Source organism: Sinocyclocheilus grahami, unplaced genomic scaffold, assembly GCF_001515645.1.
Source record: "Sinocyclocheilus grahami isolate Dianchi unplaced genomic scaffold, SAMN03320097.WGS_v1.1 scaffold38.1, whole genome shotgun sequence".
Lineage (NCBI taxonomy): Eukaryota > Metazoa > Chordata > Actinopteri > Cypriniformes > Cyprinidae > Sinocyclocheilus > Sinocyclocheilus grahami.
The window spans coordinates 1,405,895-1,427,881 of NW_015505217.1; the positions used below are offsets into that span (position 1 = coordinate 1,405,895).

General features: G+C 39.8%; 4 protein-coding genes across 7 annotated transcripts in view; 3 read left to right on the plus strand and 1 right to left on the minus strand.

The window, feature by feature from the left end:
* The window catches only part of cunh11orf24 (chromosome unknown C11orf24 homolog), a 15,092-nt gene extending 12,354 nt beyond the window's left edge, over positions 1–2,738 (minus strand). The window contains exons 1-3 of one of the 4 annotated variants that reach the window (XM_016267477.1): positions 2,480–2,738; positions 1,908–1,947; positions 1,129–1,323 (exon numbers count right to left, since the gene is read on the minus strand). In XM_016267477.1, coding sequence (XP_016122963.1) covers positions 1,129–1,294 — 166 coding nt within the window. In that variant the 5' untranslated portion in view covers positions 1,295–1,323; positions 1,908–1,947; positions 2,480–2,738. The remainder of the gene's footprint in view (positions 1–1,128; positions 1,324–1,907; positions 1,948–2,479) is intronic. The other 3 variants (XM_016267476.1, XM_016267475.1, XM_016267478.1) reach the window with 3 other exon arrangements.
* Positions 2,739–2,847: 109 nt separating this feature from the next.
* On the plus strand, positions 2,848–5,834 carry ap3s2 (adaptor related protein complex 3 subunit sigma 2). The gene is made up of 5 exons (XM_016267523.1): positions 2,848–3,129; positions 3,537–3,628; positions 3,787–3,898; positions 4,587–4,658; positions 5,712–5,834. The coding sequence occupies exons 1-5, from the start codon at positions 3,061–3,063 to the stop codon at positions 5,832–5,834; spliced, it is 468 nt and encodes a 155-aa protein (XP_016123009.1). The 5' UTR covers positions 2,848–3,060.
* Positions 5,835–7,035: 1,201 nt separating this feature from the next.
* On the plus strand, positions 7,036–15,076 carry anpepb.1 (alanyl (membrane) aminopeptidase b, tandem duplicate 1). Its single transcript, XM_071582371.1, is given in 16 exon segments — positions 7,036–7,256; positions 7,258–7,593; positions 7,681–7,823; positions 7,961–8,097; positions 8,243–8,369; positions 8,514–8,668; positions 8,774–8,821; positions 8,823–8,888; positions 8,989–9,132; positions 9,234–9,299; positions 9,405–9,470; positions 12,647–12,765; positions 13,476–13,643; positions 13,730–13,870; positions 13,958–14,039; positions 14,543–15,076. Coding segments are annotated over 16 exon segments (2,553 nt in total).
* A 3,230-nt stretch (positions 15,077–18,306) lies between these two features.
* LOC107581821 (hereditary hemochromatosis protein-like) overlaps positions 18,307–21,987 on the plus strand; it is an 11,864-nt gene continuing 8,183 nt past the window's right edge. The window contains exon 1 of the mRNA XM_016267479.1: positions 18,307–18,828. Within this exon, the coding sequence (XP_016122965.1) occupies positions 18,768–18,828 (61 nt within the window). The 5' untranslated portion in view covers positions 18,307–18,767. The remainder of the gene's footprint in view (positions 18,829–21,987) is intronic.

A 21,987-nucleotide genomic window follows, 5' to 3' on the forward strand; every position in this document is an offset into this window, starting at 1 on the left:
AAAAAAAAAAAAGGGGTCTCACACGGCTCAATAAGACCTTCTGTAACGAATCGATGCGTTTTTGTAAGAAAAATGTCCATATTCAAAACGTGATAATCACTTTAATCTAGCTTGCGCTCACTGTTGTACACGGAAGCAGTTCCGGGAGGATGACGTATGAGGTCAGCGCTGCGCCAGTGAGTCTCGTGAAAACCAATGTTTGTTAACAGGAGCAAAGGAAGCAAAGTTTCCTTACTTTAGCAAAGGAAAACCCTCCTCTTGGCTTATATCGAAATCCTCCGACATTCTTCTTTACAAATCCTCGTTTTGTACTTCTAATTCTTGACCGTTGTTTTGTTTTGATCTCTCCGAAGCATTTCCGATTGCGTCACTTCTGAGCGGCGCATGCGCAAAGCCGACCTCCATACGTCATTCCCCCGGAACTGCTTCTGTTTACAACAGTGAGCGCAAGCTAGATTAAAGTGATTATTACGTTTTGAATATGGATATTTTTCTTACAAAAATGCATCGATTCGCTACAGAAGGCCTTATTGAGCCGTGTGAGATGAGAAGTTCTTTTGGACTGAAGCAATGCAACACCCGCTGAGTGGCATTAAACCGCTTGAAAGATCAAAGACAATTATTAATATAACTCTGACTGGATTCGTCTGAAAGAACAAAGTCATATACACCCAAGATGCCTCGGGGGTGAGTAAATCACAGCCTAATTTTCATTTTTGGGTGAACTAACCCTTTAACCCTTGATTTCCTGTCTTTCTTTCCTACTAAATCAATCAAAATTAAATAGACCAGCAAAAATACTATTGTACAGAATCAGACCCATTCATTTATGAGTGTTGTACTGTTGGGCCCTGCGGTGTCTCATGTATCACTGGCAAATGCCATCTCAAATAAATTAAACGATAGAAAAGAACGGTTTCTTAAATTTAACATTTTAAAAATACCTTTTACACTAGAGAACCTCATGGCTCATCCTTTGTAGTTACCTATATCTCAATATTTTACTGAAATCCAAGAATATTTATTCAGAAATGTTACATTTATATAAAAAAAAAATAATAATTACTGAAACACAATTTAAAGGAATAAATCAAAAGCACATTTGAGGTGCAGTAGAGATAGACTTACAATAATTTAGGCCACATTCCCCTGGGTCATCCACAGTCACATTAGCCACTATCCTAAGGCCATTCTCCAATGGCAAGGGTGCACATGGAAGCACAAGGAGCCCCAGAATGGGCAGCAGGACCAGAACGGGATGGACAGTCATGATCACATGAGTGGCTGAGACCATAATGTGAGAGAGGGTCACATCCCCAACACCTGTGAGATATACAAAAACAACAAAACTGTTCCTCGACTCAAATATATTTACTTTTTAAATACATTAGATGATAGAAAGATAGATGGATGTGAATTGTATCAGAGAAGGAAGTGAGAATGAACATAAATGTGATTCAATTGCGCCATCTAGTACAAATTCCAAAACACTACAAGGAAAAGTTTCGAAATTTCATCTGCTCTACCTGCAAAACAGCCGTTTCAATCCTGTTCGACTAAGACTAGACCACAAGTGCTATAAAACACGTAGGCATAATATAAAGTTACCATTTATGTTCTTTTTTCACATTAGAAGCTCCCATTTTAAAGTAACATAAGCCCTAACCTCTTCTAAGTGCTTGGAACTGGAGTTGAACCTGCGTTCAATAAAGGCTTTGTTGGTTATAAGGAAGTTTCAAAAGTGAATAAATAGGTCTTGGGTGAAGCACATAAATGTCTGCCACACCCCTCCAAACGCCCGGTTCCAGCGGTCACTGCAAACAGCACCGAAGGGCTCACTAAACCCGTTCCAGGATGTACAGATCATATGACTCCCATCGAGGCTTGAACAAAGCAATGAAACTCACTAAGAGATGAAGCAGATTATTCACGGATGGTCCGGCTGAGCTGGAATTAAAAACAGAAAAGAAATAAAGCAGTTTGTAGCTATAGAGGAAAAAGAAAAAGAGGATTAAATCACTTCCATAGATCTATCAGCAAAGTATGCCAATGCATTATTGCATCTATTTTTCTTAACCCATAACACTGACTTACAGCACAATAGAAGTAATTATGCAAACAGATGCAGTTACAATTCACAAATACAACCCATAATACTTATCTGAGAGTATTATTGTGGTTACTAACTTCTTTAGTCATAACTATAGGAATGTAGGTCAGTTAAGAGGAGTGTGATTACAAACACCACTGTAGTTTGCGGTTTACAATGGAACATGTTTTCTAACTCACTTACATTAGGATCTATTTTTCTTAAGAGACACACCCTACAGTATAAATAACAAAATATACATATTAAATACAAGTTGATGGAATTAAACAAGCAATTGAATGGCTACAATAAAATGATGACACAAAAACGGTGTTAAATATAAAGCATTGATAAAAAAAAACAAAAAAAAGCTCACGAGGATGCACTTACCAACAAACACAATGCGTCCTTTCACAATACAAATGTCAGTTTGTATGCATGTACACAGCAGCGTTTCCGAAACCCTTTCTTTACTGCAGTTTACAAGCGTAAGCCAAACGAATACCGTCTCATTCCTCATGCAGTGCGTGGTTATTGTCACGCTCCTGTCAAGTGTTTCATATTTTAATTCGGGTTGTTTATATAAGTAGCAGCTAGCCGACAGACACGACACGCGAGTGTTGCGACAAGAGGAAATGCAGGACTTCCGGGGCACGCAGCGGGCCGTGAACGCGTCAAAATAAAAGTCCCCAGCTCATCAATTCGTCATTGAGCGCAGGTGAAAATTGATTAGAAAAATCACGACTCGTTACAAAAATCACCACGGTAGGCATAGTTTGTGAAGTATAATGGGATTATCTGTAAAATGGGCTTTTATATGAATACTAACAAATACCGCCAAATATTGCAACGTACAACGGACTTTTATAATGCAAACGTCACGTGACACTAGAGTCGTTTTTTTATTGACAAGCTGAAGCTTAGCTAAAAAAAAAAAAGAGTAGCCTCATAAAAATAACCAAGCGGCAAGGATGATCAAGGCTATTCTCATTTTTAACAACCATGGGAAACCCAGACTCATCAGATTCTACCAATATTTTGTAAGATAAGCGCATAGAAGACACTCAACCTGCATTTGCCAGCTATTGCCATTCTTGCTATTGAGACTACCAGCAGATTAATTGAATTAGTGTCTTTTATTCAATATATCATAGTTGAACATGCAGCTTGTATTTGTGTACAAATACAAAGTTTTGCGATATGGAATGTTTATTTTTGTCTGATTGTTTTCTTAGCTTCAGCTCATTTTGTTGTTGCTTATTTATTATATATGTATGTGCTCATCTATATAAATGTAATCATTTATATTACATGTTCATAGTAGTCATTTTTATATAATGTTAAACCACTAATGTTTCATTCGCTCCTCTGTATATATTAATGTGTAATTTTAAAGTTTATGTGGAAAATCCAAGGTCAAATTAATGTATCACGTTTCTTTTCACAGGCAGAAGACATGCAACAACAGATCATTAGGGAGACCTTTCATCTGGTGTCCAAAAGAGATGACAATGTCTGCAATTTTCTGGAGGGCGGAAGGTGACATAATCTGCATAATAATGTTACACATAAGGGCTTACTGTTATTATTGTCAACCATATCTCTACATCTAGTACTGTATGATGATGGAAAAGTTATTTTGAGGTGCTCAATAAAACTGAAAAGGTATTTACTGTAGTTTTGCTCTTCACTTTTAGTTTGATCGGAGGCTCTGACTACAAGCTGATCTACAGACACTATGCCACCCTGTACTTTGTGTTTTGTGTGGATTCATCAGAGAGCGAGCTGGGGATTCTAGATCTCATTCAGGTGAACATACTGCATTTTACATGCTGTAGTTCTGGCTTACAGGTATCAGGTATATCAAGCGTGACATGAAGTGGCGTGACGTGACATGTGGCCAAGTATGGTGACCCATACTTGGAATTAGTGCTCTGGATTTACCCATCCAAAGTGCACACACACAGCGGTGAACACACACCCGGAGCAGTGGGCAGCCATTTATGCTGCTGCGCCCGGGGAGCAGTTGGGGCTTTGGGAGAGAGCGCTGTACATTCACTCCCCCACCCACCTACAATCCCTGCCGGTACGAGACTCGAACCCACAACCTTTGGGTTATGAGGCCGACTCTCTAACCATTAGGCCACGACTTCCACTATTGCATTCAGGTATCAACTTTTTATTGAAGATATACATAAAGAAAAGGCAGAGTTTAAAACACTTGTTTTAGTGCAATGGTCATTTAACATATCAGGATGCATTAGTTCTCAGTGGACCATACTAATTCCATATTACCTGTAAGTATTATGTAAATACCATTCATTTAGTATGGTATATATCAGAATACCATCTGAATGGTAATGCCATAGGAACCTTTTTGTGCACGAGTAGTTAATTTGCTTCTTTTTTGGTGTGTGTAACCTGAAACGTTACCTTTTGAAAATCTCACTGAAAGAACATGTTGTTATTCACAATTGTGTATAATTTTGCCATGCAGGTCTTTGTGGAAACCCTGGACAAATGCTTTGAGAACGTGTGTGAACTGGACTTAATCTTTCACATGGATAAGGTCAGATTTCAAAGTTATTATCATTAACGAAAACTAAAATGAAACTAAAACCATAAAAAAATCAAATCAAATCATTTTTGTTACTTGAAATAAAATAAATGTTAACTGAAATAAAAGAAAATATTGAAAAAAGTAAACATATTTCAGCAAGGCTTCATTTCTACATTTTTAATTTAGAAAAATGTAATTTATCTTTAAGTAGTAAAATGACAAAAAATGAGTAAGAACTATATAGATTTAACAAAAAAACTCTAATAAAAACCATAATAGTATATCATCATACAAAAATAACCCTGGTTCCTTTCATAATGACTCGTATAACTTCTTACCTCTTTAGTTACCAAAAAGTGCTCTTTGGTGCTGTTAAATGTTCATCAGGGCATGATTAATTGCCAGTGATCATAATTCGATCCAGTATATAAGGGAAAGATTATATGTAGGCCACTATACTCTTTCTGATAATTGCCTGTTGGATTATGGCACCACTGTAAAACCTGTTCATGATAGAAGTGTACACTACATTGCTTTTGTTAGTTATCTAATCAGTAAAAATGTTTTATGAGTGGAGGGAATTACTTGGAAATGGCAATGTATGGCTTTATGGTAACTCGTCTGAGTACGCCATATGTAACATATTTGATAGTACGCATCACTAGTCCTGTGCATGTGTGTATTTTTAAGGTTATGGTCCAGTCTCAGTTTAATGCTCTGATTCGGTCAGCTGAGCTGTTTGTGTTAAAGTATTGATTTTATGAATCGCATTTTGCATCCGATTCACAAACAAATGGTTCCTATGAAGCAGTTCTTTTAGTACATTAAAACATACAGGTAAATAAGTATAACTGGATTCCTGAACAAGTGACTCCTACGGACTGGTTCGCTTTAATAAATATATTTTAAATATTTACTATAATATACTCCAATAAAACAATCAAATTGTGAAATGTGTTTTGTTACTCAGGCCTAGCTGTTTATTCACAAGTCATTATTTTTTTGAAGTTACTAATTTCAAAACAAAGGTTTGAAAGTTGACGTTTTTGTTGTTTATTCCAGGTTCATTACATTCTCCAGGAAGTTGTCATGGGTGGGATGGTTCTGGAAACTAACATGAATGAAATAGTCGCCCAAGTGGAGCTGCAGAACAGAATGGAGAAATCGGAGGTGAGTTCACATTGACAGAGTAACCGGTAGTCGCTCCAGTTTATTCAGACATCTTTTACATGCATTGCTGTGCCTCAACCCAAACAGGAAGGGACATTTTTAAATGGGTTTCTCTGAATGATACATGCTAATTTTTTAACACTTTAAAAAAAAAAATCTGGTTAAATAATATTGTACACATTAACTTGATTTTTAGCTGCATGGTTGACACAGAGCCTCGGAAATGTTTGTGAAAAACATGAATGATATCTCAAAAGACTTTTTCATTAATCTTGTTTAGCATCACTTTCTTTTTCCTGCAAATCTTTTGGCTGTATCAAAGATGAAAGGCCTAAAATAGTGAAAGGTATCTGGGCTGATATCATTGGTTCACACAGTCACTGTGTTCCTGATATGCTATCTGGAGTCGAGGCAATAATGATTGATAATGTTTGACAACACTAGACGTACTCTTGTGTATACATGGAAGGGGTTAAAATTAGGAAATGTTTGTGGTATGTTTTTTTTATTTTATCTGCTAAAGTACTGGGAGCCTTTAGATTTAGTGAGGTAAATACTGCACAAAATAAGTGAAATAGTTATTGTTTTAAAGGTGAGTTTTATGGAGTCTGGTGATTTTGTTGAACACCTCATTTATAGCTGATATGGGTTAATATGATGAGGGTGGGATACTGTAAAGTCTGATAATCATTACATGCATTTTCAAATGTCTTGTGTTATTGGCTATATTTTCTGAGATACTTATCTAAATAATAAACGTCATGCCTGATACAATGTTCCTCCATAAAATAAACATATTCCAAAGGCCAAATCTTCGTATTACTTTCATCTTTTATTTGACATTTTTGGACATACTTAATCCTGTCCTTTGCTCCTGGTAAACATGAGGTAATTTAGCTAAACTGTTTAGGTAAACTGTTGTATAGTACATGTCTGCAAATTAAATTCAGGTTGAATGGATTCACAACAGTGCATGTTTTTTAAATATGCAAAATGGCTATTTATCAAGAAAATATTTATAGAAATGTATTATGTATATGCACTGATTAGCCACAACATAGGTATCAATGACCCTCTGATGCCCTCGTGTACACTGGAGCTTTGCTGTATTAATTGATGAACCATTAATTCATGTGGGAGGAGAAACTTCCCAAGCCTTAAATAAAACATCGTGCAGATGTCAGTTTCACTCATATCATCCTGTCAGTGCTGAAGCATGGGGAAGGGTTTCTACATCAGTAAAACTGTTGGGATAGTCGGGATTGTGTTAGCCGCTGGAGTGCTAGCCACAATCACAGCTCTCCCGGTGGTCTACTCCCAAGAGAAGTCCAAGAACAATGAGGTTAAATCCACAGATCCAACAATGGCACCATCCAATGAACCATGGGACCAGTGGCGCCTTCCACAGACTCTTAGTCCAAAAATGTACAATATCACTCTGGCCACGGCTCCAGCCGGATCCAACAGGACTCTACATCTTCACAGGGCTGTCCAGCGTGGTCTTCAGATGTGTGGAAAAGACAAACCTCATCCTCATTCACTCCAACAAGCTGAACATGACAAAGCATCCCACCTTGATTGGACTTGGAGGCAAACCAGCTCCTACCATTGAATCAATTGTGATGCACACAAAAACACAGTATATGGCAATTCATCTGAAAGAAGAATTAACTGCTGGGGAAAGCTATGAGCTCTACACAGAATTTTTAGGAGAGCTTTCGGATGACCTGGGAGGCTTCTACCGAAGTGAATACTATGAGAATGGAATAAAGAAGTAAGACGTTTCTTTGACTTGTCAGTTCCTCCTATTCTACAAAAGGCCTTTCATGTATAGTTAAATCTCCTTGTTCTTTTTTTTTAGAGTGGTTGCCACAACCCAGATGCAGGCAACAGATGCAAGGAAGGCATTCCCTTGCTTTGATGAACCTGCAATGAAAGCAGTATTCCACATTACTCTTAACCATGATCCAGCAACCGTAGCCCTCTCCAATGGTGTTGTGATAGGTAAATTAACACTTTATTCTGTACAGGAGCAGTGTTGGGTAACTGCTTTGAAAGTGTAGCTTACCAAGCATCAAGTTAATCATAATTTGAAAAGGTTAAACTTGTTTCATCAGTCAGTGTCTCTTTTAGACTCTCAGATGAGGTTAACATCACTGTGGATGACACTCTTGTAACCAGAACAACATTTGCACCAACAGAAGTAATGTCGACATATTTGTTGGCATTTATTGTCAGCGATTTCATCTTCATTGAACAAAACATTGAAAATCGGCAGGTAACTATCTTTTGAAAGATCTTCAGACAAAATTCCACCAATTTAATAATGAAACATACTGCTCTATGCCCTAATCTAATTTAGTGAAGGTTAGAAAACAGCATGTGTTCATCTACTAAAACACTTAATTCTATAATTTATATAGATTAGAATTTTTGCCCGTCAAGAAGCCATAAATGCAGGACAAGGCGAGTATGCGCTCAGTGTGACTGGACCAATTCTCAAATTCTTCGAGAAGTATTACAATGTCCCCTATCCGCTGCCAAAATCATGTAAGAACCTAAGATATGACCTATATTTTATGAGGCATTCACTTTTTGTATTATCAAAATGACAATTTAAGTAATATTTGGGTTAAAACGTAAAATTTGTAGGCCATTTTAGAAGTTTTACTCATATCTCAAAATATTGCACAGATCAAATCGCTCTGCCAGACTTCAACACTGGAGCAATGGAAAACTGGGGCTTAATCACATACAGAGAGACGGCCCTGCTGTACGATGAAGAAATATCGTCAAATGAAAACAAAGAGAGAATCGTTACTGTTATCTCCCATGAACTTGCCCATCAGGTATAATCAGGAGTAATTTTTTATAATTTGAACCTTTATTTTTATCAACCTCACAACAGTACAGTTTACAACCCCTGTAATTCACCTATTCACTACCTTTTTCAGTGGTTTGGAAACCTTGTGACTGTCAGGTGGTGGAATGATCTGTGGCTCAAATGAAGGTTTTGCAACTTACGTAGAATATCTTGGTGCAGATGAAGCTGAGCCGGATTGGAACATTGTGAGTGTTTGAAGCAAAAGCCAGAGCAATAAATGGTAAATGCAAAAAGATATCACTAAGAGCATATGAAATCATAGCTGACTCTATTTCTATCCCACAGAAAGATTTGATCGTTCTTAATGATGTGCACAAAGTTTTCGCCATAGATGCACTGGCCTCGTCTCACCCCTTGTCGTCTAAAGAAGAGGAGATCGAAAGACCAGAGCAAATTACTGAAATGTTTGATACAATTTCCTACAGTAAGGTATAATGGGAATTGTTTTCTACGTTGACTATAACGTCTAATAATGAAGAACATACAGAATACATGTTGTTTGTCTGGTAATGCAGAGTCTCTTCCTCTAGGGGGCATCTGTACTTAGGATGTTATCTACTTTCCTGACTGAGAAAGTGTTTACTCAAGGCCTCCAGGTAAAACCCCTTTGTACACTGTTCCTTGTTGTGCTGTACAGTAAAAATGTAATATGCTTTTGCAATGGAGAATGTTTTTGTACATTCACAACAATTTGTTTCAAGACTTATCTGGATCATTTCAAATTCAACAACACAGTATACACAGACCTTTGGGAGCATCTTCAAAAGGTATGTTGCAATTAAACAAGGCTGTTCAACCATGCCATTACCTGTTCCCTATCGATACTTCACTCGTACTGCGTCTGCTTAAGACGCTATGGGAAAAACTCAATTTTCTCAGATGACGGAAGCCTTTTCAATGACGCAGTGTAGTGAATTAAAAACAAACCAATGACTTGGCAGTGGAGCTGCACGAGCCTATGGTGACGAAGCCCACCAGAATGGGTGGGGCCATCTGGCTATATAAGCAGGCATTTCGCCATAGGATACTCAGATTTATTTTCCTTCAGCGCTGTGCGACGGCAAACCGGTTTTCGGACACTGGTCGAAAGAGGAGAGTCGGCTTCACATCAACTGCCTGGAAATGCTGGCAGTATGCCTGGGCTTTCACACCTTTCTGCCGGACCTAAGGGGACACCATGTTTCAGTCCGCTTGGACAGCATGACGGTGGTGTTCGCCAGGGCGGTCTCTCCTTGAAGCGCCTCTTCATAAAGCACCTCTTGAAATGGGCTCAGCTCAACTTGCGTTTGCTGAGAGCAGCGCATGTGCCGGGCAGGTTGAACCAAGGAGCAGACATGCTATCTCAGAGCAATGTCCCCTCAGAAGAGTGGATGCTCCACCCACAATCGGTTCAAAGAATCTGGGTGATCTTCGGCAGGGCAGAAGTTGACCTCTTCTCCTCTCATTGTCCAACTTATTTTTTGAAGCACACGACTGGCCCAACCTCCTCCTTTATGCTTTTCTCCCAATCGCCCTGATCCTGCAGGTAATCAGGCGAATCAGGGAACAGAAACACAAGGTTCTGTTAGTGGCCATGCTCTGGAGGAACCAAAACTGGTTCGCAGAGCTGTCTCGGCCCATTCCCCTAAGAGAGGACCTCCTCTCTCAGACGAACAGAACGATATGGCTCCCCCAGCCCGAGCTGTGGGCTCTGTCTCGATTGGAGCCGTCGGACTAGTGTTAATTTCGTTAACGAAGACTATGAGGAAAAATGTTCGTTGACAAGCTTTTTTCCCATGACTAAGACAAGACAAAGACGAGACGATAATAAGTTCAATAAACGATAACTAAGACTATATCAACATGCAATTAAAATAAAAAACTTTGCCAAAAACCTATTTTTATTTTTGTCAAAAAAAGGAGACAAAATGTTATTGCGGACTGCTCTACATGCCTCTACTACGAGAGCTTTCATTTATTCTGATGATCTGAAAACACCGACAAACAAGCTGGAGTTCAGCGATCTAAATGAAAGCGTCATTCATCCGGTCTGTGTTCTGTCATGAGATCTTGACTGTATTGTTTGCGATTGTGATCGCTGAATAAATGCACTTACTCAACCGCTGTTGTTTTAATAGAGAAATAGGCTATTACCATTTGGAATTACAAGGATTTTCACTGTTATAATATTTTCATTTGTTTTAGCTATTTTCATTATGTAGACAGTGAGATTGCATAAGTCTTTGGTATTAAATTATATAATAAAAAGCCAATAATAGCTCAGTACACTAGATGAGGTAAAATACACCATGTGTATAAATCCACATTATATTGATTTGTGCTTACTGGTGAAAGTGCAATACCTGAAAAGCAAAAGTAAATTTCTCAAATGACAACAATCATTACGATTATAATTTTAAGAACAAATATTTTTTTATCAGTTTAACCATTATACAGAATGACGAAAATGTGACTAAGATTTCATTGACAAAAACTTGACTAAAATGCTCATACATTTCATTGACTTAAACTTGACTAAACAAAAACAGGACAAGGTTGTCTAAATATGATAACTAAAATGTACATTTGAGTAAGACTAAGACTAAATTAAAAATGGCTGCCAAAATTAATACTGTACGGTTAATTAATAATAATCTTATTGCTAAATTGTCAAGTTTTCATCGACTAAAACTAGACTAAAATACTTCAGGTTTTCTTGGACTAAAACTAGACTAAAACGTTGAGACTTTTAGTCGACTAAAACTTGACTAAAACTAAATAGGATAAGGTTGACTAAATATGATAAAAACTAACAAGGACTAAGACTAAAATGAAAATAGCTGACAAAATTAACACTACTGCGGACCTCCCCGAGAGCGTACTAAATACATTCTCTCAGGCTAGAGCACCGTCTATGAGACGACTCTATGCCCCTACATGGTCTGTCTTCTCTGCCTGGTGTACAGCCTGCGGCGCAGACAAAATTTTCTGCAACATATCTCTGATATTGTCCTTCCTGCAAGAGCTGTTGCCAAGGCATGGTTACATACCTAAAGTGCTCTCGACTCCGTTCAGAGTGCAGGTAATAACTCTATTGGTGCTTCCTCCTTCGGAGCAAGACCAAAAGTTGAATTTACTCTACCCCGTCAGGGTATTGAAAGTTTATATTGAGCATTCCGCCCCTTTCAGGCAATTGGAACAGCTCTTTGTATGGTTCGGCAGCCGCACCCAGGGGTCTCCGGTCACGAAGCAAAGACTTTCCAAATGGATAATTGGCGCTATTGCGCTAGCATACGCTTCTATGGGCCTACAATGACCCATGGGAGTAAGAGCCTCTTCCTGGGCTTGGTCTAGCGGTGTGTCCATTGCAGAGATTTGTGTGGCAGCTGGCTGGGCCTCGCCATCCACATTTACCAGATTTTATAATCTGGACGTCCCGACCTTACAAGCCCGGGTCATCTCTGCATAAACAGGCTCACTCTTATCATTTGACAAACCAGTGTTTTGGCGTTTGCCTTCTTCTTGTACTTTCTTGGCCCTCATTGAGTTCCGAGGCTGTACAAAATTCTCTTGGGACGATTACTCAAGGCTGGGCCGACCTCTGTGAGTTTGGCCCTATTGCCTCCTGCAGGGCTTCCCTGCAAAATACTTGGTCCCTCTGGGCCCCTTTTGGTGCTTAAGGCAAGTTCAAGTATTAGTCTTTCCTCTAGCATAGCACGGCGGGATTGTACTTGTTCCCCATAGCTTCTTAAGCAGACGCAGTACGAGTATTGATACGGGAATATACTCAGTTACTAACGTAACCTTGGTTCCCTGAGATACGGGAACGAGTACTGCATTGCTGGCCGTGCTATGTAGCTGTACAACTCAGTCGTCACTTCAGTCAAAGTAACCTGAGGATCCTATGGCGAAATGGCCGCTTATATAGCGAGATGGCCCCGCCCATTCTGGCGAGCTCTGGCAGGCTTCTCGCCATAATCAAGTAAATGCACTCAGAGTTGCCTGCAGCACTGGTCTTGAAGCCTGTACGACTCTCGTCAAAACATGGTTCCAACAGTGGATGGAAAATCTAAACGTCAACCCGTGAGTTTTACTCAATAGAAATCTTAGAGAGTATCTGATGATGTTTCCTGAGTGCATCACAGTTAAAATGTATATTGACACACACTATTTAATTGTAAGCTTATTACCTTAAATTCAAAGGATATTTCACCCAAAAAAAGAAAATTCTGTCGTTAATTACTCACCCTTATGCTGTTCCAAATCAGTAAGACCTTCGTTCATCTTCGAATCACAAATTAAAGGTGCAGTAGGAGATCTTGGAAAATGTACTACAAAAACTAAAACAGTACTACAATACCAGGAAGGAAGATTGGGTTGTTGATGTTTGCCTGTCATTCTCGCTCTGTTTGCACAACCGGGTGCTAGAGGTATGCAAATACATATGATGACAGGCAGGTAGGAAATGTTTCTAGGCCCAGAAAAGTAGTAAGGACATCGGTGAAACAGTCCATGTGACATCAGTGGTTCAACTGTAATTTTACTAAGAATTGTTGAATAAAGTCGTTGTTTTTGTTTTCTTTGCACACAAAAAGTATTTTCATAGCTTCATAACATTACGGTTGAACCACTGATTTGTAATTGAATTTGTAATCTGAAGATGAATGAAGGTCTTACAGGTTTAGAACGGCATGAGAGTGAGTAATTAATGACAGAATTTTCATTTTTGTGCGAACAATGCTTTTAATAGATTACCATTTAACTGTCATTTTTTAATTTTCTCACTGCTTCAGAATTAAGGCCAACTTGAGGTCTGCAGTGTACTGCAGTGCCATTGCTGCAGGTGGTGAGAAGGAGTGGAACTTTGCTTGGGAGATGTTTGAAAAAGCCACTGTTGCTTCAGAAAAAGATAAACTGAGAGCTGCAATGGCATGTGCCACTGAGCCCTGGTTACTGAACAGGTGAGATCACTGCAGGTTAATGCTGACAAATACATACAGCTCTCATTGTATTAAGCTAAATACACATGCTTTGATTTATGTTGTAGGTATCTCAAATACACTTTGGATCCAGAAAAAATTCGGAAACAAGATGCCACCTCTACCATCATCAGCATTGCAAGCAATGTGGTCGGCCAACCATTGGCCTGGGATTTTGTTAGAGCCAACTGGGAGTACATTTTCAATCAGTAAGAAAAAATACTGGGGGTCTGTGCTTTTATTTGCTTAAAAATACAGATGCAGTTTTCTATAACTGCATATCTATTGTCCATTAGGTATGGAGGTGGATCTTTCTCCTTCTCCAATCTGATCAATGGCGTCACAAACAGATTCTCAACTGAATTTGAATTGCAACAGGTATGTGATCTTCCCCAGGACTGATCTTGTACAGCAGAAACTTATATTTAAATGTTTCTTAATCTACTTTCCTGTTTTAAAAACACAGCTGATTTTTAATTATTGTCAACATTTCTTTATAATTTCAATATTGGTCTGGATTCTAGTTTATTTCAGAATAAGGCTTAACATCTAATACAAACATAAAATTACAATGATTTTTTGGATTACAATACATGACTTTATGGCTGTGATGCTGCCGTGCTTGTTTTTCTGAGCTTTTCCCCACGATTCTCAACGTCACACTCTACTAAAGAGTAATGGCTGAATAAACATGTCAGGGAAGACAAATGCCATATTATATTATCTTAGTGCACCTCAACTTATCAGGTTACCAGATTCTTTCACTGGCTAGTCTCAGTGTTAATGGATAAGCCATAATACCCTTTGGTAGGAGAGAAGGTGGGAAGAATAAATAAAATGCCATCACAGTTTGGTTTGATTTTTACTAATCTGTGGTGAAGGGGAACATGGTGAGAATCCATTTTAGTGCAATGTGTGTTGGATGCACTTTCCTGGGGATGGCATCACTGGCCACCATTGTTGGGTTGTGGACCGTTCAACTCCTTCCTTCTACAGAAGCTCCTGCTGAGCCCTGGAACGAGTATCGTCTACCAGACACTCTGGTTCCAGACTACTACAACATCATGCTCTGGCCTCAACTCCAGCCGAACGTTCATGGCCTCTTTGTATTCACTGGAAATTCCAGTGTGGTCTTCAAATGTCTGAGGGAGACCGACCTCATTCACTCCAATAAGCTGAACCTGACCTCAATAGATGGATATCTGGCCAAACTCTCTGCGCTTGGTACCTCAGTGGCGCCCTCAATTCATAAAACCTGGATGCAGGAGATGACGCAGTACCTTGTCATACAGTTGAAGGGCACGCTGAAAGCTGGAGAGCTCTATGAGCTTTACACAGAGTTTGTGGGAGAACTTGCAGATGACCTGGCAGGGTTCTACCGAAGTGAATATGAGGAGAATGGAGAGAAAAAGTAAGTCCAACTATCATTTTAAAGATATGAACACAGATCTTCAATAAAACCAGTCAGGAACTCTTATGGATGAAATATCAGAGCTAACAAGATCAGCATCAAGGCTATTGCAGTTGGCAGGTCACATGTTTGTTTGATAAGTCTCTTGGCAGCTTTATGCCTGTTTAACCTTTGTACCACCGGCAATAGCCATTTGCATGAGCAGGCATCCAAGACGAGCAGAAGGAGAGAGAGAGAGGTAGGCCTAATTTAAAGTCCTGGTATGCTTTTTGAGGTTACTTTGAGATTTATTTTGAATTTTTACAAGATCACGGTGTATAATGGCATATGCTTTGTTTGTATTAGTCACATACTGTATGCTTAATATCTGCACGTAGTTTCCTGGAGCATGGTAAAATTAAAATGCACCAATTTTGATACAAATTAACATTACTGTACCATCCTCAGAATGGAATAACAGCTATTTAGATGAGTGTCTTATGTTAAATAACATTTGTGTCCATGTACAGATCATGATGATTTGTAATCTTCTGAAGACATTCATCCTATTTACAAGCAGATCAAACCATCACATTGTTTTATACACTGGAAATGTCACATATGATGGAATAACAATCTGAGATTTGTTAAGATGCATCTGAGCTGTTGCAGTATTTGCTTTTAACAAGCTGTGAGATTTCCAGTTGAGATTTACTTCTCATGCAGTATAATAGGAGAATAACAGTGAATTAACAGCTACTCTGTTTATCCCTTAAGTCTAAATATGTCAAATGTTACAAGGAATTTAAATGAATTTATTTATAGACAGGAGTGTTGCCAAGAGGGTTTATTCTAGGTTCTTTTTCAGGTAGCATTTTATGGTGCGTGTATAGTATCGTTACTGTATTGCTAGGTCTGATTTTGTTTTTGTGCATTCTGCCATTGATCCTGCTTGCTGTTTTACATTTGAGTTTTTCTTTGGCAATCACCAAAGTCTGTCTGGCTATATACATGTGTGACTGTGTCATATGTTTGTGTTGTGTGCCCATTTAATATTTTATTGGTTGCTTGTAACAAGGTCATTGATAAGAGGGGTACTGAGAGCGCAAATAAAGATAATGGGATTTTGTTTCATGTTTTGCTTAGTTATTGTAACATTTGAGGTGATGATTAATTGATCAGTTTAATCAATTTATCAGTTTAAAAGTGAGCCATCAGAGATCATGCGAACTGTCCCAAAACAACCTATTTCGGCATTTATCCATCTGAATTGAAAGTATGTGGTGACATACAATAGTAACCTGACTGAGTATTACAAGTCAATATTAAGAATTACAATTTGTGGTTCATGTTAGTATAGTATAGAGCACTTCACAAAACATTCACACAAAAGTACTAGAAGTACTTTTAGTTTATAAAAAGAGGGTCTGTATATTTTTCTAAAAAGCATTATATGATGAATATATGGTATTATTATTGTGGCCTGCCAGCAATTTGTTGTAATGTTTGAAGTGACAGACTATGCTGATGTTGAGTAATCCATGCTGCTATCTGAACTGAATGCACGTAGTGGCATCTAGTGGTCTGATTCAGTCAATGTAAAGAATCTTCGGTTTATTAGGAAATGAGCATTAAAATATAAAAGTGCATGTATTTGTGTTGTACTGAGTACAATTTTTTTTCTCTCCCTTTTTTCAAAGAAGTGAACGCATTGACCCCATGGATGCCAAAGACCCCATAGAAAAAATACATTAATTTATGAGCTAAAGGGGTGTTATATTCAGTTAATTGATCATTGCATTAATGTTCTTTCGACTCAAACTTTATTTTAGCTATATCCTCCATCTGGATTAACAACATTCTAGGTGATTACAGTAGAAGTTGAGAGCATTTACTGTCATTACAGCAGCACACATTGCACTGGAAAACTACAGCCAGTGTGGACTGAAAACTTGAAGTCACAAATATTGCAACAGGCTATTTTAAAGAGCAAATAAAAGGCCAGGTAAGCAGGGTCTTTTAAGGTGAAACCTATATATGCAAATTATTTTACACTGTCACCACGTCTTATTGCCTGAGAATACAGTTCTTACATCTTTATATAGCCTACTCTTGTGTGAAATGCTGGTTGCAATGTGTAAAATCATTTAGCAAACTTTTTATTCTACAAAACAATGACTCTGATGTTGGGTGTGGCAAATGGATGGGCAGGTTAAAGGTGTGGTTCTATTGTGCGTGAAGTGCAGTTGTCCAGTTGTTTGCCAAGTAAGACATGTTCCTGGATCAACATCTTTTGTTGGTCCTGGATCAACATTATTGTCCAAAAACACAGACCTAACCCTATCCCTCCTCCTAAACCTAACCCCTACCGATAATTTATCCCTAAAATCAGGAGGAAATGATTGTAGAAAAACAAGAATGTATACGCACCTAAATCTGGTTGTGCGGATAAAACTGACATTTTCTGTAAACTTATCCCTCAATTCTGATTGGTTGCTTGGTGTTGATCCAGGAACATTTTGCACTTGGTAAAATCACGTTCACCAGTGGACAACCTCCGCTCCCGGAGTTTATAGTGTTTCTATATATAAAGAATATAGGTGGAGCTCATCTGGTACACCATCCTGGGGGCACCAGATGAGAAGCACAGCTGTGATTGGTCCGTTCTGTAATCTTCAGTATGATAAAAGAAACGTGGTTAGGCTACACACAAACGGGTTGGACAGACAGAACCATTAATTTTCCGAGGTCACGTTCTGCCTAAAATAACCATCCCTGCGTCCCAATGTGCATACTATATCTGCCCTAAATAGTATTGAAAATTACTAATATCACATAGAATTTAGGATATTGTGACACAGATCAGGTTTTGGCTGTTTGCACTGCGCATTACCAAAAATAAATCCAGCGATCGCAAAAATGTAGCCTACATAATATTTGTAGATCATTAATTTTATTTATTTTTCAGCATCTAAAGAAACTATGGAACAAGCGTATTTAGCTGTTGTTTCCAATATCGACAAAGCATTCGAGGACAAAAAAACAGTGACACCGTAGCCTAATGCTTCATATTTATTTTTCTCTTTCAGTGCAATTCAGCTTTATTTGCATGACATTGTTGTCGCCTATTAGCACTGGACGGTTTTCTATAGGTAGCTACAGATTTTAAAATTGTCACTTTAAATTTAATTATATATTTTAAATTGTCAAACTGTGTGGTGTTGTGATTTTTATTCATACAACTCGCAAAAGAACTTAATTTCCCAGATTAGCCTACTCTGCGCCCTGATTTCCAAAATTTACACAGGCAGGGCGTTGGTCCTCGTCCTATCCCAAATTTGTACCCACCCTCCTACACTTTCGAGACGTAGCCTCCAGTAAACGCCGCTTTGACTATGATTTACATCTGCTGCGCAGCTCGCCTCAGTTTAGTCGGCTGAAGTGGGCATCGATGGGGCTTGGGATCTCTTTAAACCTAAAATGACGAATGGGACACCATACGATCTCTTCGATTAAACGGACACGCGCACGCGGCGGCCAAGTTAACACTGCAAGTTTACATGAAGTGTCCCACTTGGGACAGGGTCGCTTCCGCAGTTAAAAGTTCATTTATGCAACCATCTCACAGGAACCAGCTGTGGTTCTCAAAAATGTAATTCTCAACATTCTCTGTGATTATCAAAACCAGCCTATACAGGTGTTTCGTCAACAACAAAATGAACACAACCTATGCTGCTATTATGTGTTTCCTTTTGGTTCCAGTTCCTGTTTTAGCAGGTATGATTTCACCGCAGCTTTAGGCTACTTGATAAGAAACATGTTTTGATTTATTTTGAATGTTCATAATTAGAGCATTGATTATTTCTCTTAAATGGGTCATATGATGTTGCTAAAAAGAACATTATTTGGTGTAATGAAATGTGTTTATGCGGTTTAAGGTTAAAAAAACACATTGTTCCACATACTGTACGCTATTGTTTCTCCTCTATGCACCGCCTTTCTGAAACGCAGATTTTTACAAAGCTCATCTGTCTGAAAAGCGAGGTGTGCTCTGATTAGCCTACCTCAAGCTTCTGACGGAAATGTTACGTCCCTTACCGTGTGATGCCGTGTCCCGAGCGATGAGACAAAAACATTAAAATTCATTATAAACGAGGCATTTGTTGCATCCAGTGGGGACATAATTACGGATTATAATGATTTATACTCAGTGCTTAATTTGTAAATGAATAATTGCCGGGTCCAAAACAGCAATTAAAAGGCGCTGTGACCAACACTGAAAATACAATTTGAGTTCCCTTTCATGGGAACTTCAAACTGCGTCCTGTAGGGCTCGCTATGGGGAACGCCTTGTCGTGACCGTGTCTGAAGCATACATTAGCTGTGTCTCATTTAGAAGGCTGCACCCTCCGGAGGTCGAATCCTCTGGAGGTCGCATCCTCTGTAGGATGCATATACGAAGTGTCCTCAACCTAGAATTAAACGAGACGGCCTTCGTAGGACAGGCGGAAAAGGAAACCGGAAGTATCACGTTGCTATGCCAACACATTTAGAGCACCCTTGCGCTCTCACACTACTTAACTGAAGGAAAATGATTTCTAAATTTGGAAAGTGATTTGAAAAAAAAAATGCTTTTACTTGTTATATTTTGTTCAATGTTTGAGGAGCTGCAGCGTACGTACAGCAGGCATCTAGTAGATAAAAAAAGGAGGAGGTTATTAAAAACAAAGTTTATCCGTTTTTACCGAGGCGAATTAAGGTAAGTTGTAAACACCACATCTGCGCTTGTGTGTACGTTACATCTGCCGGCGCCGGCATTTTTCAAATTACCAACGGTTGTTCACGGCGACGCAAAGAATTGTGGGTTATCTGTAGCAGCGAAGGATACACCTCATGCATCCTCCGAATTCATGTGACAGAAGGTCGCATTCAGAGTGTCCTACTTGCTTTTCTGAAATGAGACAGCCTCGATGACGTATGCAGCCTTCGAATGCGACCTCCGGAGGACGCAGCCTTCTAAATGAGACACAGCTATTGAAAAAACACCAACAACACGTTGGACGGCGACAGCCATGACGTCACTACTGGTGCGACTATAGTATAAATAGGCGCAGGGAGCACACATCATCCTCTTCTTCGTCTTCATTGACTGTTTTGTTTGAAGCGTGTATTGCTGTGGTAAGAGCGATCTCTATTCATATCATTATGGCGAGCACTAGCAAAGCGTTTAAGAGGACGTGTGCATCCGTGTTGTCGTTGTTTAACATCTGATGACACACACGATCTATGCGTTATTTGTTTGGGCGAAGAGCACGCACGCAATGTCTCCGAGGGGGTAATCAGCGTGCATTGCAAGCATTTTTCCAATGAAAAAGCTCCGCTCTCGTTTGTCTCTCTTTTCGAGGAAAGACGGGCAGCCATCTGCTTCCCGCGATTCAGGACCCGCCGCTGCTGAGGCACGGAGGAGAATGAGCTCGTGGGGATCGCAGGTGTATCTGGCAGATGAGTTTGAAGAGGGGTTTTCCCTCTTGTGATCATCGGCTGTGGACGAGAGTGAGCCGTTGGAGGATGATGTTATTTCATTAACATTATCTGATCCAGGAGCCAGTGCTCTGCTGGGTTCGGCCCAGCAAAAGCAGGAAATGTCTGAGGAGGGCAAAGAAGCTGAGGCTGAACCTTCCCAATCTTCCTGCCCTGCGTATGATGAGCTTTTGAAAGTTATGAATCACGCCACGGCGAGGCTTTACTTCTGTGAAGCGGGCGAAAAAAGTGACGTCGCGAGGTCATCTTGATGAACGTTATTTTTTCTGGCCATAACCCTCCAGCTCAGGTGAGCATTCGTTTCTTCCTGTTTTCCATACAGAGATTGAGAAGGAATGGAAGAGGCCGTTTTTTCCTCCCGCATCCATCGATTCCAGCATACGAGTTATGCCAACATCGAGGCGATGTGCGAAAGCAGTTATGAGAAGATGCCCCTATAGAGAGACGTTGGCCAGCTATCTCTCTATGGGTCCTCTTTTAAGACTCCCTCCTTGTCCTTCACCGCCCGCGGGTAGGGGTAGGAATAATCGCGGGTCAAAGGAAGGTAGGTAAAGACCTAAGGGATGTGATCCAGACAGGGCGTCAGCACTTTTGTCCGGATCAAGAGGGATACCTCAGTATCCACTCATTTCCTTCGGGGGTCTTACATCTGCCCTTATCTTCCCCTTCCTAATTTCCCTGTAACCACCATCTCCACCTGACTGAGGTTAGGGGGGAATTTCCTGCATTACAGTCTCCTATACTGGACCTATGATGTTTGGTTGTTTCTATGGCTTCATAGTGACCACCTTACTGATGGTCCAGACCAGAAGCTTCTTCGGACGGGGCTCCGACGCGGGAACCATGGTGTGCGAGTACGATCCATTTCTAAATATGTATGTGTGTGTATTTAATGCGCTGGTGGTTGTGTGTATAACCTTTCTGCTAGCTTTCTTTGCAGTGTTTCCCGGGACCTGTGTGTTTCTGTCCTTGTTCTAAGGTAGGTCCTCGGTGAGCACCCCCTCTGCTGGATTCAGAAACCGGGTGCTCGGCTTGCAGTGTTTATCTCACTCGTCGATATATGTCCAGACGATACAATAAGCCGGGTTTCGGCTTCATACTTCCTGGATCATGCGGCCAGATCACAGGCTTCTGCGGGAGCCTTCTTGATCATCAGGCCCCCGGTATGGCACTGCAAAAATTTCCTGGACGTCTGGGCTGGGCTTATGCTTTCAGGCTGCCCTGTCTGGTTTACTGTATCTAGGTCGCCCAGAGGGGCCTCCTGATCACCAGGATATCCCCTCTAGCTGAGGCATCGAGTGGGAAGTATAGGTGGCATTTGCGAGAACCTTCTTGTGTAATGCTGTCTCAGGCAGTGCTCCCCTCACCTTAGAGGGTTGTATTTGAGCTTGCCTC

What these genes read in the sequence shown, in the direction of transcription:
- ap3s2 (XM_016267523.1), top strand. Translation starts at nt 3,061, where the DNA reads ATGATCAAGGCTATTCTCATTTTTAACAACCATGGGAAACCCAGACTC. An exon ending in TCAGATTCTACCAATATTTT is followed by an intron (nt 3,130 to 3,536) that starts GTAAGATAAGCG and finishes TTCTTTTCACAG; the next exon opens with GCAGAAGACATGCAACAACA. An exon ending in GGATTCTAGATCTCATTCAG is followed by an intron (nt 3,899 to 4,586) that starts GTGAACATACTG and finishes TTTGCCATGCAG; the next exon opens with GTCTTTGTGGAAACCCTGGA.